This window comes from Pelophylax lessonae, assembly GCF_965119305.1.
Source record: "Pelophylax lessonae genome assembly, chromosome: 5".
Classification (NCBI taxonomy): Eukaryota; Metazoa; Chordata; class Amphibia; order Anura; family Ranidae; genus Pelophylax; species Pelophylax lessonae.
The window spans coordinates 66,493,739-66,506,656 of record NC_138772.1 but is presented as its reverse complement, the minus strand read 5'-3'; the positions used below and the strand labels follow the sequence as shown (position 1 = coordinate 66,506,656).

General features: G+C 42.8%; 1 protein-coding gene across 1 annotated transcript in view; it reads left to right on the top strand.

Annotated features, from left to right (window-relative positions):
- CUBN (cubilin) overlaps nt 1-12,918 on the top strand; it is a 439,455-nt gene that overhangs the window by 61,927 nt on the left and 364,610 nt on the right. Inside the window, exons 6-8 of the mRNA XM_082257511.1 lie at nt 3,313-3,416; nt 7,563-7,689; nt 12,066-12,234. Coding sequence (XP_082113637.1) covers nt 3,313-3,416; nt 7,563-7,689; nt 12,066-12,234 — 400 coding nt within the window. The remainder of the gene's footprint in view (nt 1-3,312; nt 3,417-7,562; nt 7,690-12,065; nt 12,235-12,918) is intronic.

Genomic DNA, 12,918 nt, shown 5'->3' with positions numbered 1-12,918 from the left:
GTGGGTTTTCTGCACCTCTCTCCAATGTGAAGGAGCCCTATATGCCCGTGCGTGTATAAACTCATAAGTATAATTTACAAAGCCTATTATTTCACTTACTGACTTAATATTATTATGTGTCAGTAAAGTTTAGAAAGACGCTGTTATGCTTTAATTCATAGAAATAATTTTGGCATTGACACATTTGAGTGACCAGAACTCTCCGTGTCTAATGTATAAGAGGTGGTAGGTATGTGCTGTATAAAATAAAATATCACATATTCATCTTTTACATGCATTCTATACCACCGCAGGGGACTGGATCAGGAGATTGCGTGCTGCATACATTGTTCAACCAATGGGATTGTCCTGCAGTAGTTGACATAGTTAAACCACTATGACAAATATATTTGCCATCCTTTGAAGTGGTTCCATACATATTGTTCATACTAGAATATTGATTACCCCATGCAAAGACAGAAGATTCTTCCCATGAACGTGTATGGCTTAGGGTGATTCTTAGACAGCTTTTCTAAGAAGAGCAAACATGAAAGAAGAGATATATGTCATTATCACGGGTTAACATTACACAATTATTGTTCAAATTAGAGGCTTCTTCTGTTAAAGAGCAACAAAAGATCGAATGGAGATGTGCAAAGTTTAATTCATAGAAACAATTTTGACATTGACACATTTGAGTGACCAGAACTCTCCGTGTCTAATGTATAATAAGAGGTGGTATGTGCTTTATAAAATGAAAAGTCATATATTCATCATTTGCATGCATTCTTTACCACTGCATGGGACTGGATCAGGAGTTTGCCTGCTGCATACATTGTTCAACCAATGGGATTGTCCTGCAGTAGTAGAGATATTTAAACCACTATGAGAAATATAATTGCCATCCTTTGAAGTGGTTCCATAGATATTCTTCATACTAGAATGTTGATTATCCCATGTAAAGACAGAAGGTTCTTCCCATGAACGTATGGCTTAGGGTGATTCTCAGACAGCTTTTCTAAGAAGAGCAAACATTAAAGAAGAGATATATGTCATTATCACGGGTTAACATTACACAATTATGGTCCAAGTTAGAGGCTTCTTCTGTTATAGAGCAACAAGGCCGAATGGAGATGTGCAAAGTGCAACACAGCAATTAATCAAATCTAGTTTCACAGTGAAACTGATTGGTTATTGGGGTGTACTGCATTTTGTAAAATGGGGTCTGTTTAGGCAGACAAAGAGAAAAGTGCAGTGAGGCATAGAAACCAACTGTAAGCCATCATTTACCGACCTGATTTCAGGTAAGAAAAAGTTTGACTGATATAAATTAGCCTTTCCCAACATTTTTACCTTGGAGGAAATCCTAAAAATAATGTTCAGGTATCAGAGCACCCCTATGAAAATGATTATATATAGGCAGCTTAGACATACAAAATATTATATCAAGGACAGACTAAATGGACCACTTGGTCTTTTTCCGCTGTCACTCTTCAGTGTTATAATGGTGGTCAGAGTGGTGCCTCCTTTCATTGGTGGTAGCAGAGAAGTGACCACTTATGCTGATTGCCAATGTAGTGCCCCCTTACATTTATGGCCACTGAAGTGCTCCCTTTCATTTGTGCTTAGTGCGTAAGGTACATTATATTGTCAAAAGTACTGGGACACCTGCTTTTACACTCAAATGAACATTAACGACATCTCAATCTTAGTTCGTAGGGTTCAATATTAAGTTTGCCCACCCTTTGCAGCTATAACAGTTCCAACTCTTCTGGGAAGGCTGTCCACAAGGTTTAGGAGTGTCTATGGGAATGTTTGACCATTCTTCCAGAAGCGTATTTGTGAGGTTAGGCACTGCTGTTGGACAAGAAGGCCTGGCTCGCAGTCTCTGCTCAAATTCATCCCAATGGTGTTCTATCAGGCTGAGGTCAGGACTCTGCAGGCAAGTCAAGTTCCTCCACCCCAAACTCGCTCATCCATGTCTTTATGGTCCTTGCTTTGTGCACTGGTCCAAAAAATTTGGTGGAGGGGGGGATTATGGTGTGGGATTGTTTTTCTGGGGTTGGGCTTTGCCCCTTGATTCCAGTGAAGGCAACTCTTAGGGCGTCAGCATACCAAGACATTTTGGACAATTTCATGCTCCCAAGTTTGTGGGAACAGTTTGGGGATGGCCCCTTCCTGTTCCAACATGACTGCGCACCAGTGCACAAAGCAAGCTCTATAAAGACATGGGTGAGCGAGTTTGGTATGGAGGAACTTGAGTCACCTGCACAGAGTCCTGACCTCAACCCGATAGAACACCTTTGGGATAAATTAGAGCGGAGACTGCGAGCCAGGCCTTCTCAACCTCACAAATGCTCTTCTGGAAGAATGGTCAAATGTTCCCATAGACAAACTCCTAATCCTTGTGGACAGCCTTCCCAGAAGAGTTGAAGTTGTTATAGCTGCAAAGGGTGGGCCAACTCAATATTGAATCCTACGGACTAAGACTGGGATGCCGTGAAAGTTCATGTGCGTGTAAAGGCCGGTGTCCAAATACTTTTGACAATATGATGTATCTCCTATATTGATGTTCAGTGAAGACACTTCCCCTTACATTGGTGATGAGTGAAAAAGTGTTTCCTTACTCTGGTGATCAGTGGGAAATTGCCCTCTTTTGTGGTCGGTACTGAAATTCTCCCTTACATTAGAACTCAGGAAAATGGTGACCACATTGGTGGTCAGTGTAGAAGTGACACTTTGCACTGGATGTCAGTGTACAAGTAGTCCTTTACACTGTACTCAGTATAGGCAGCTAGGCTGTTTATGGCTCAAGAAATCCATAGAAACTTGTGAAGGATCCCTGGGGTACCACAGAACTCTGGCTGAGAAAGGATGATAAATATTGAATTTTAGTCTCCATTGCTGCATTGTTGAATAAAAGATCATTCTGGTTGCTTCAGAAAACCAACAGTTTTGAGATGGTTGTTGAAGGACCTGACCACCACACAATCAATGAATGTGGCATTCATGTGTATCATTGCACTGGATGGAGAAGAGCAGAAAACCCTGAACCTATCTCAGGGGGCCAATAGCAACAAATTGAAACATATATTTAGGTTGACTGTTTTTCTGCCAGTATCTGGTGGCCAAGAGAACACAGACTTCCAACAGATATATGATCATTTTCCAATCAAGTGATGATCATTTCAAGTCCATGACCGTCCTAACTAAACAATATCATGATGACAATAATGATGTAATAAATATTTTTTTAAATTAATGTGTTTTTCTTTATTTGGTGAATTCCATGTTCTAACAAGTTATATTTAAGTTCATTTTCTGTACTTGAAGGGTCCTGTCTGTGCTGATGATGTCAATGAATGTCAAAGGTATGGTGGGACCGCACTGGGCTGTCAGAATGGAGGTATATGTGAGAACACACCTGGAAGTTACAGGTAAATATAAATGCAATATACAAGGTCTGTCCCGAAAGTATCCAGCCATGTTATAATGGGATATAAAAAATAGACACATTTACTGAAGAAGAAACATTATAGATAGGACAATGACGCCTCATTCCCCTTCAAAGTAGATAACTTGGGACCTCGCACAAAACTTCAGACACAGTGGAGATAAATTACTAAAACTGGAGAGTGCAAAATCTACGCAGCTCTGCATAAAAACCAATCAGCTTCCAGTTTTATTGTCAAAGCTTAAGGCTCTTTTCACACGGGCTTTCCGATCAGTTCCGCCTGTCAGTTTTTCAGGCGGATTGGTGGATCGATCCCCGCTGAGAAAAACGGAGTCCGCCGGCGCACCGCTCATGTGAAAGGACTAGTTGACGTTAGAAGCTGATTGGCTACTATCCAGAGCTGCACAAGATTTTGCACTCTCCAATTTCAGTAAATCAACCCCGGTAGTTCCTTTAAAACCCCAGATCAGCTTGTAGTTCTCACACTGTCAGTCGCCGATCTTTGTTGATTGCAGCTCGTGCACGTTGAACATTCTCAGGCCTTCTAGAACGATCAATTTCATTCGATTTTAACAAATTCTCGACCATCTTTGAAGCATTTGTGCCACACTTTTATTTGTGCTGGTAGCATTGCATCTTCCCTAAAAGCCATCTGAATAGTTCAAGCTTAATGCAAAAATGTGATACAGACTCATTGCTCTGCTCGATCAGTCATTTTGAATGCGACAGCCACACAGTACACACTCAACAGCGTCTAGCGCCTCAACTGACTAGTACAGTGAAGTCATCATTGTCCATGCATGCGTATTCCAGTCCACTCTCCTTGGCTGACAAGTTACATTAATGTCGTGCAAACCGTTCTCATTATATTAACAATGGCTGGACTTTTTTCCTTGTCCAAAATGGCATGTAAGTAACAGAATATAAATGGCAGACATACAGACTAAAATAAAGGCTGTAGCAAACAATATCCAGCAAAGAATTAGGAAAGATGTACACTGTACAATAATCCTTCCCCTTTTATATAGGTGTTTTTCATGGCAGCTCTAGGAGGTTTCCTTTTGAATCAGGAACAGGAAAAATTAACCAAATAATAAGTTCATTGGTAGGGTTTATATACCCTTTAAGTCAGGGGTGGAGAACCTACAGTTCGGGGGCCATATTCGGCCCCCGAAATCATCTGGTCCGGCCCCCCATGCAGCTGAGTCTGTGTCTCTCAGATGATCTGTCAGAACGGAGCCGATGCGTCCTGTATAGTTCCTGCTCTGTTTTTACAGTCTGAGTGAGTCACAGGCAGAGTGATATCAAATGTACTCCGCCTGTGACCAATACAGGAAACATCACCTCTTCCAGCCAGAGCCAGCAGTACCAGCCAGAGCCAGTAGTACCAGCCAGAACCAGCAGTACCAGCCAGAGCCAGCAGTACTCACAACAGTACCAGCCAGAACCAGCAGTACACACAGCAGTACCAGCCAGAGTCTGCAGTACCTACAGCAGTACCAGCCAGCAGAACCTACAGCGCAGTACCAGCCAGTAGTACCAGCCTGAGGCAGAAGTACCCACAGCAATACCAGCCAGCAGTACCAGCCAGCAGTACCAGCCTGAGCCAGCAGTACCCACCTGAGCCAGCAGTACCAGCTAGCAGTACCCACAGCACAGTACCAACCATCAGTACCAGCCTGAGCCAGCAGTACCCACAGCAGTACCAGCCAGCAGTACCTACAGCACAGTACCAGCCTGAGTCAGCAGTACCCACAGCAGTACCAACCTGAGCCAGCAGTACCCACAGCAGTACCAGTCAGCTGTACCCACCAGCAGTACCAGCCAGCTATACCCACCAGTAGTACCCGCCAGCAGTTCTTTTCAAAACTTACCACCACAAAAAAGTCGACTGCGCTCCAGGCTGACTGACGCAAACCTAGAAAACCTGTTGCGAGTAGCAACATCATCAATACCAGCTAACATCACACACCTCACTAAAGAGAAGCAGTTGCAGCTATCACATTAGGGGTGAGTTAAGTAAATGTTTGACCAAATATAACAGGCTAATTTTTAAGGTGATCATTTTGTACGGCCCCCGAATGATTTTATAAATACCCAAATGGCCCTTGGCAGAAAAAAGGTTCCCCACCCCTGCTTTAAGTAAAAAGGTGCTTGTATGTTATATTTTATTTATATAAGCATGTTATTATGTTTATTATTTTAGTTCTTTTAAAATATATTTTACACATTTTTAAAATGCATACTTACCGTATCTCACAAAAGTGAGTACACCCCTCACGTTTTTATAAATATTTTATTATACCTTTTCATGTGACAACACTTGAGAAATTACACTTTGCTACAATGTAAAGTAGTGAGTGTACAGCTTGTATAACAGTGTAAATTTGCTGTATTCTCAAAATAACTCAACACACAGCCATGAATGTCTAAACGCTGGCAACAAAAGTGAGTACACCCCTAAATGGAAATGTCCAAATTGGACCCAAAGTGTCAGTATTTTGTGTGGCCACCATTATTTTCCAGCACTGCCTTAACCCTCTTGGGCATGGAGTTTACCAGAGCTTCACAGGTTGCCACTGGAGTCCTCTTCCACTCCTCCATAATGACATCACAGAGCTGTTGGATGTTAGAGACCTTGCGCTCCTCCACCTTCCATTTGAGGATGCCCCACAGATGCTCAATAGGGTTTAGGTCTTGACACATGCTTGGCCAATCCCTCACCTTTACCCTCAGCTTCTTTAGGAAGGCAGTGGTCATTTTGGAGGAGTGTTTGGGGTCGTTATTATGTTGGAATATTGCCCTGCGGCCCAGTCTCTGAAGGGAGGGCATTCATGGTTCCCTCAATGAACTGTAGCTTCCCAGTTCCGGCAGCACTCATGCAGCCCCAGACCATTCCTCTCCCACCACCATGCTTGGCTGTAGGCAAGACACACTTGTCTTTGTACTCCTCACCTGGTTGCCACCACACACGCTTGACAGTCACCACCTGAACCAAATACGTTTATCTTGGTCTCATCAGACCAACAATCTGTTTGCTGGCTTTCTTGTACATCATCTTTAGAAGAGGCTTCCTTCTGGGACGACAGCCATGCAGACCAATTTGATGCAGTGTGCGGCGTATGGTCTGAGCACTGTCAGGCTGACCCCCCCACCCCTTCAACCTCTGCAGCAATGCTGGCAGCACTCATACATCTATTTCCCAAAGACAACATCTGGATATGATGCTGAGCACGTGCACTCAACTTCCTTGGTCGGCCATGGCAAGGCCTGTTCTGAGTGGAACCTGTCCTGTTAAACCACTGTATGGTCTTGGCCACTTTGCTGAAGCTCAGTTTCAGGGTCTAGGCAATCTTCTTATAGCCTAAGACATCTTTATGTAGAGCAACAATTCTTTTTTTCAGATCCTCAGAGAGTTTTTTGCAATGAGGTGCCATGTTGAACTTCCAGTGATCAGTATAAGAGAGTGAGAGCGATAACACCAAATTCAACACACCTGCTCCCCGTTCACACCTGAGACCTTGTAACACTAACGAGTCACATGACACCGGGGAGGGAAAATGGCTAATTGGGCCCAATGTGGACAGTTTCACTTAAGGGTGTACTCACTTTTGTTGTCAGTGGTTTAGACATTAATGGCTGTGTGTTGAGTTATTTTGAGGGGACAGCAAATTTACACTGTTATACAAGCTGTACACTCACTACTTTACATTGTAGCAAAGTGTCATTTCTTCAGTGTTGTCACATGAAAAGATATAATAACATATTTACAAAAATGTGAGGGGTGTACTCACTTTTGTGAAATACTGTATATACAATAGGTTGCATTTAAATAATATAAAATAAAAACAAAATAAGACAACAATCTATGTTAAAAAAAATATGAAATAATTCTACGTATTTATCCATTAAATGTAAGTGTGCTAGGATCTGCAGCTAATTTATAATGTTTAAGGAAAAGTTGATTTTCGTTATAACTCTATTTCATTTATTTTATTTTATTTATTATCAACATAAATACTGTATATATATCATACGTTCGTGAAAAAAAAGATGCAGTGATTTCAAATAGAATTTTTATAGATGTGTTCTGTAAACCTTATAGTGATATATGTGTTGTCTTCTATAGCTGCACCTGTACTCCAGAGTGGTACGGTCCACAGTGCACCTCCAAGTATGATGATTGCAAAGCAGGTTCTGCAGAGCTCTGTGTCCATGGAATCTGTACAGACTTAGACAGAGTCCAGCCAGGTCAGGTAAGTGCAGCCACATGTGTATGATTCTGGGGCTAAGGCTTGCATATTAGTTGATTGCATGAGCATTACCTATAAAAATTTGTTGAGGTAGCCAGTGAAGGCTAGTCCTTCAGAATAAAGAATGGTTGTAGCGTGAGTCTAAGGAATGTTAAAGCACATTGGTACTTTCTGTCTGGAGACAGCAGTTGCTCATAGGAGGAGAGTGGGAAGTGGTTCTGCATGGGATGACTCATGTACCATCTCGCTCCTCAGATTTGTCACTTTGAGAGCTCATCTGTCTTTGCTAGTGTAGACACCTGAAGGCTGTGACTTGAGAGTGACACACAAGAACTTTAACAGGGAACCTGGCAAAGATGGCAGCACAGTTAGCACTTCTGAATGGCAGCACCAGGGTCATCGGTTCAAATCCCAACCATAGCACTACCTGCCTGGAGATTGCATGTTCTGGAGGAAACCCTGCATGGGTTTCCTCATGGGCGTAACTACAGGGGTTGCAGGGGTTGCAATTGCAACCGGGCCCCATGCTCCAGGGGGCCTGTGCGGCTCCCCTGTACACCTGAATAGGAGGAGGGGGGGGGCAGCATGTAGAGAAATCACTGTCCTCCTTTTTCCTCCTGTAGGATAAAAAATATTACAATTAAAGTACCAAAAAATAAAAACTACTGACACCAGTGGGGGAAGTTCCTGGCATTCCACCACCATGGGGAGGCCCCAAGATGACAGGAAGGGGCCCACTACAGAACTTGTGAAAGGGTCTTGCTGCGGGGCCATAATAAAGGGTCCCAGGATCATTGGCAAGAGCCCCAGGCTTTAAGGGAAGGGCCCCAGCTGGGGGACTGGGGGGCCCTTCATGGTTTCTTGCACCGGGGTCCTGAAGGTTCTAGTTATGCCTCTGGGTTTCCTCCAGACACTCCGGTTCCTCCCACACTCCATAGACATGCAGGTAGGTTAATTGGCTCCTGTCTAAATTGGCCCTAGTATGTCTATGGATGAATTTGAGTTAGGGTCCTTAGATTGTAATCTCCTTGAGGGCAGGGACTGTACAAAATATATATATATATTTATAGGTGTGTGTAAAATGCTGTGTAAATTGTCAGTACTATATACACTATATTACCAAAAGCATTGGGACTTCTGCCTTTACATGCACATGAACTTTAATGGTATCCCAGTCTTGGTCAGTAGGGTTCAATATTGAGTTGGCCCACACAAACTCGCTCATCCATGTCTTTATGGACTTTACTTTGTTCACTGGTCCAAATCATTTGGTGGAGGGGATAATATGGTGTGGGGTTGTTTTTCAGGGGTTGGGCTTGCCCCTTCAGTTTCAGTGAAGGGAACTCTTAAGGCATCAGCATACCAAGACATTTTGGACAATTTTATGCTCCCAACTTTGTGGGAACAGTTTGAAATTGTCCTTTCCTGTTCCAACATGTGCACTAAGCAAGGTCCATAAAGACATGGATAAATGAGTTTGGGGTGGGAGAACTTGACTGGCCTGCACAGAATCCTAACCTCAACCCGATAGAACACCTTTGGGATAAATTAGAGCGGAGACTTGGCCTTACATCAGTGCCTGACCTCACAAATGCACTTCTGGAAGAATGGTCAAACATTTCCATAGACACACTCCTAAACCTTGTGGATAGTCTTCCCAGAAGAGTTTAAGCTGTTATAGCTGCAAAGGGTGGGCCAACTCAATATTGAACCCTACGGACTAAGACTGGGATGCCATTAAAGTACTGTACATCGCAATATAAAGGGCAGGTGTCCCAATACTTTTGGTAATATAGTGTAAGTATCTGAAATAAATAAAAAAAGTTGGGACATTCCTTCAGGCAATCCTAGGCTTACCATTGCCTTTTGGATTCGAAATATTTCCATTGGTGCTTATCAATCCTAAACACAAATTTAACAATCTGGGCTTGCGATCTTTGATATCCTATGTACAGAAAATCATAGGGTAGTCACTTTATTATGGCGGACCAGTCCCTATTTTGGGGAACCAAGAAGGGTGGTGCGAGTAAATATAGGCATCATTTTATAAATATTTAGCCTTGGATGGTCAAGGGAACCCTAAGGCCCCGCTCACACTGGGGCGACGCTACTTCCCGGGCGACCTCACAGGTCGCGGCCTGCTGCTCGCACCGCGACCTCGGAGCCGCCGGCACGGACTTCATAACATTGAAGTCAATGCAGGTCGCTCCGGGTCGCCCCAAAGAAGCTCCGGACCCTTTTTCTAAGTCGGAGCAACTTGTGTCGCTCCTATTAGAACGGGTCCACAGCTTCTCTGTGGAAGGCGACCTGTCAGACGACCAGGTCGTCTGACAGGTCGCCCCAGTGTGAACGGGGGCTAAAAGTCTTTCTCTAGCCAGAATAGTTTATTTCCCTCTGAAATAAAGAGGAAGGGTAGGAGCTTTGGGATCAGAGTTGGTTCTAAAGAGACCCTGTCACCAGACCATTAATTTGAACAAAAATCTTCTTATAAGATTATAGAGTATATGCATTTAAATTATTTTATGCCTGTTAAATACCTATAAAAACCTCCCTTATGAGGACATCCAAAAGCCTTGAGACTGCTACTGGGCGCTGCCATCTTGGATTTGACAGCATATTCCAAGCTGTCACTGAAATGACACTATAGAATTGACTTTTGGTACAACCCCAGCAAGAGGTGACGGGAGGGGCAGAGGAGCTGGGTCAGCACAGATGATAATTAGACATTCACTCGCCAGAGCTACAATGTGCAAGGAGGGAAGGGGTTGTGCTAGGGAATTGGCAAGACATGTTGCAAGTACATACAAAAAAATTAGCAGAAATAAAAACACTTCAAGGTAGCATTTGTGATACTTCATTTCTCTGTGCTTTAAATTAATTATTTTATGTTGGTGACAGGGTCTCTTTAAATGTTTTTTTCCATGTGGAGGAGATTTCCCCTAACCTCCTGTTCTGTCTTATATCCATTATAAGTACAGAGAGTGACAGAAGTTAGTCACCCAGTGGTGACACAGAAAATACTATACATACATGACAGAGGGTCTAACCCTTCATTCTATTCTGCCTGTTTCCCTTTTAAAGAGAATTTCCCCTCACTTCCCGTTATGTCCAACCCTTGCCAAATAGGAAATTAAGGACATTTTTCCCAAAAAGAGAAACTGATGACAAAAAAAAAATTGACAGGGTTTAAAGTGAAACTAAACTCTGTTCAAAAAAAATTATATTCAAGTATGTCTTCTTACCTTCTATTGCTCTGAGCCTCCTCCAAATTGCTCTCATTTTTTTGCTGTGATCTGACTTCCAGTTGGAGGGTGACTATGTTCATTCTTCATTGTCCCATTATGTGTGTCCTGAGATGGACTATGGGATTTGTAGTGAACATGATCGCAACTAACACGCGCTGCTCATCCAAACAAAGGTAAGCAAGGGCGAAAAGGAGACGTTCAGGAGATCACAGAAGACATTAAATTGAGGTAATGAGGCAGAAAAACACAATAAGAGAGGATTTATTGAAATTAGATTACAGGGCCATTAAGTAGTGGATGTGTAAGGATTCATTTTAGGGAATAAGGATATTGTTTAGTGTCACTTAAAAAAAAGTTTTGCCATGCAGTGTGCCCTCTCTCAGTATGAGTTGACTGCTTGTTTTATCCAGGGGAGAGAAGAAAGCTGTATACTCACCCGATCCTCTGCTCCACCGACAGACGGGACTTCCTCATGATCCAGCGGTGGACTGTTCCTGATGTCCTCACGTTCAAAGCAGGTCTATGGGCATGATGATGTCAGGAACAGTCCATCACACAAGACCACTAGATGGCGGGGAGGCAGGAGCTGCAGGGATTAGTCTTGTGCGGGGAGGATTGGAGGATCAGGTAAGTATAGCTCTGTTCTCCTCTCCCCTAGACAAAAACAAGCAGGCACAGCCCCCCCAAAAAATCTTTTTTTTTTAACCAGAGTTGTACTTTAAACACGTCTTGATTTTGCATTTTTAAGCTGTAATGTTTAACTGTAGTAATGGCAAGGTGGTTGAAATCCCAAATATCACTAGACCCCCAAGAAATATTCTTTACTGCTGATTATAGAACCTTACAGGTATTGGTTAAATATTCATCATTATGGCCATTTCAGGCCTTTTGTTCCAGTACCTGTAGCTGTAATTTGCATTTATCCCATTATTAATAGGATTACCATAATGCATTTACTGACACTAGAGGTTGGCAGGCTACAAAATGGTAATCACTGGCAGTGGAGGGAGACTGCCACTATATAGTCATGGGTTTAACAGAAAATTATTTAAAAGCATGAACATTTTTTTAAATTGCATTATTTTAGTTATACATGATAATAATTATTTTCTTTATGTGTGTGTGTGTTGGCAGCCCAGGTACAGCTGCATCTGTGAGACGGGATGGACATCACCTCTTGGGAGCGCTGCCTGTACTGCTGATATAGATGAATGCTCCCTGCCTAACCCTCCCTGCTCCCAGAATCCTCCAGTCCAGTGTATTAACACTCCAGGATCCTTCACTTGTGGTCCCTGTCCTGCAGGTATGAATGTATTGATAAGCAAAAATAGCAATCAGGCTTATTTAACTACTTGCCTACTGGGAACTTTTACCCCATTCCTGCTCGGGCTATTTTTCAACTTTCAGGGCTGTCACAAGTTGAATGGCAATTGCGCTCTCCTCACATGCTGCCAGTGTGAGGAGAGGTAAGCCGATATATGTATACATCCAAAACAGCATTAAAGGAGTTCTATGGTCACTGCATACATGTTCCTTTTTTTAACATCAACACTGTAATAACAAAACAAACAATAATTATATTTGACAATCCAATATAAGCTTTAAAAATTGCCTTTCATGTTGTGGATGCTGCATGTCTGCCGACCTCTCTTTCCACAACTTCCTGGATTCCCTGCATGCTTTTCAGCTTCTCCTCTGCTGTTTGCTTTCTAATTCTAAGGACTACATATCCCATGGTACCTTGCTCTTTGCAAGCAGTGATTTCTGTACTGACTCTGCCTCCTGAAACTCCTCCTCTGAGCACCTTTGTAGTTCAGAAAGCAGGCTCTGTGAAATGTGTGACACAGAAGTGCCTACTCGCAGGGTATAGCGACTATGTGTCCCTGAATTCCTGGAAGTAATTGTTTGGGGGTCTTCACAAAGTAAGTTTACAAACTTCAAGATTGTTTAGAGTAATAGGAGTACGCTGACCCCTGCTGGGTCATGT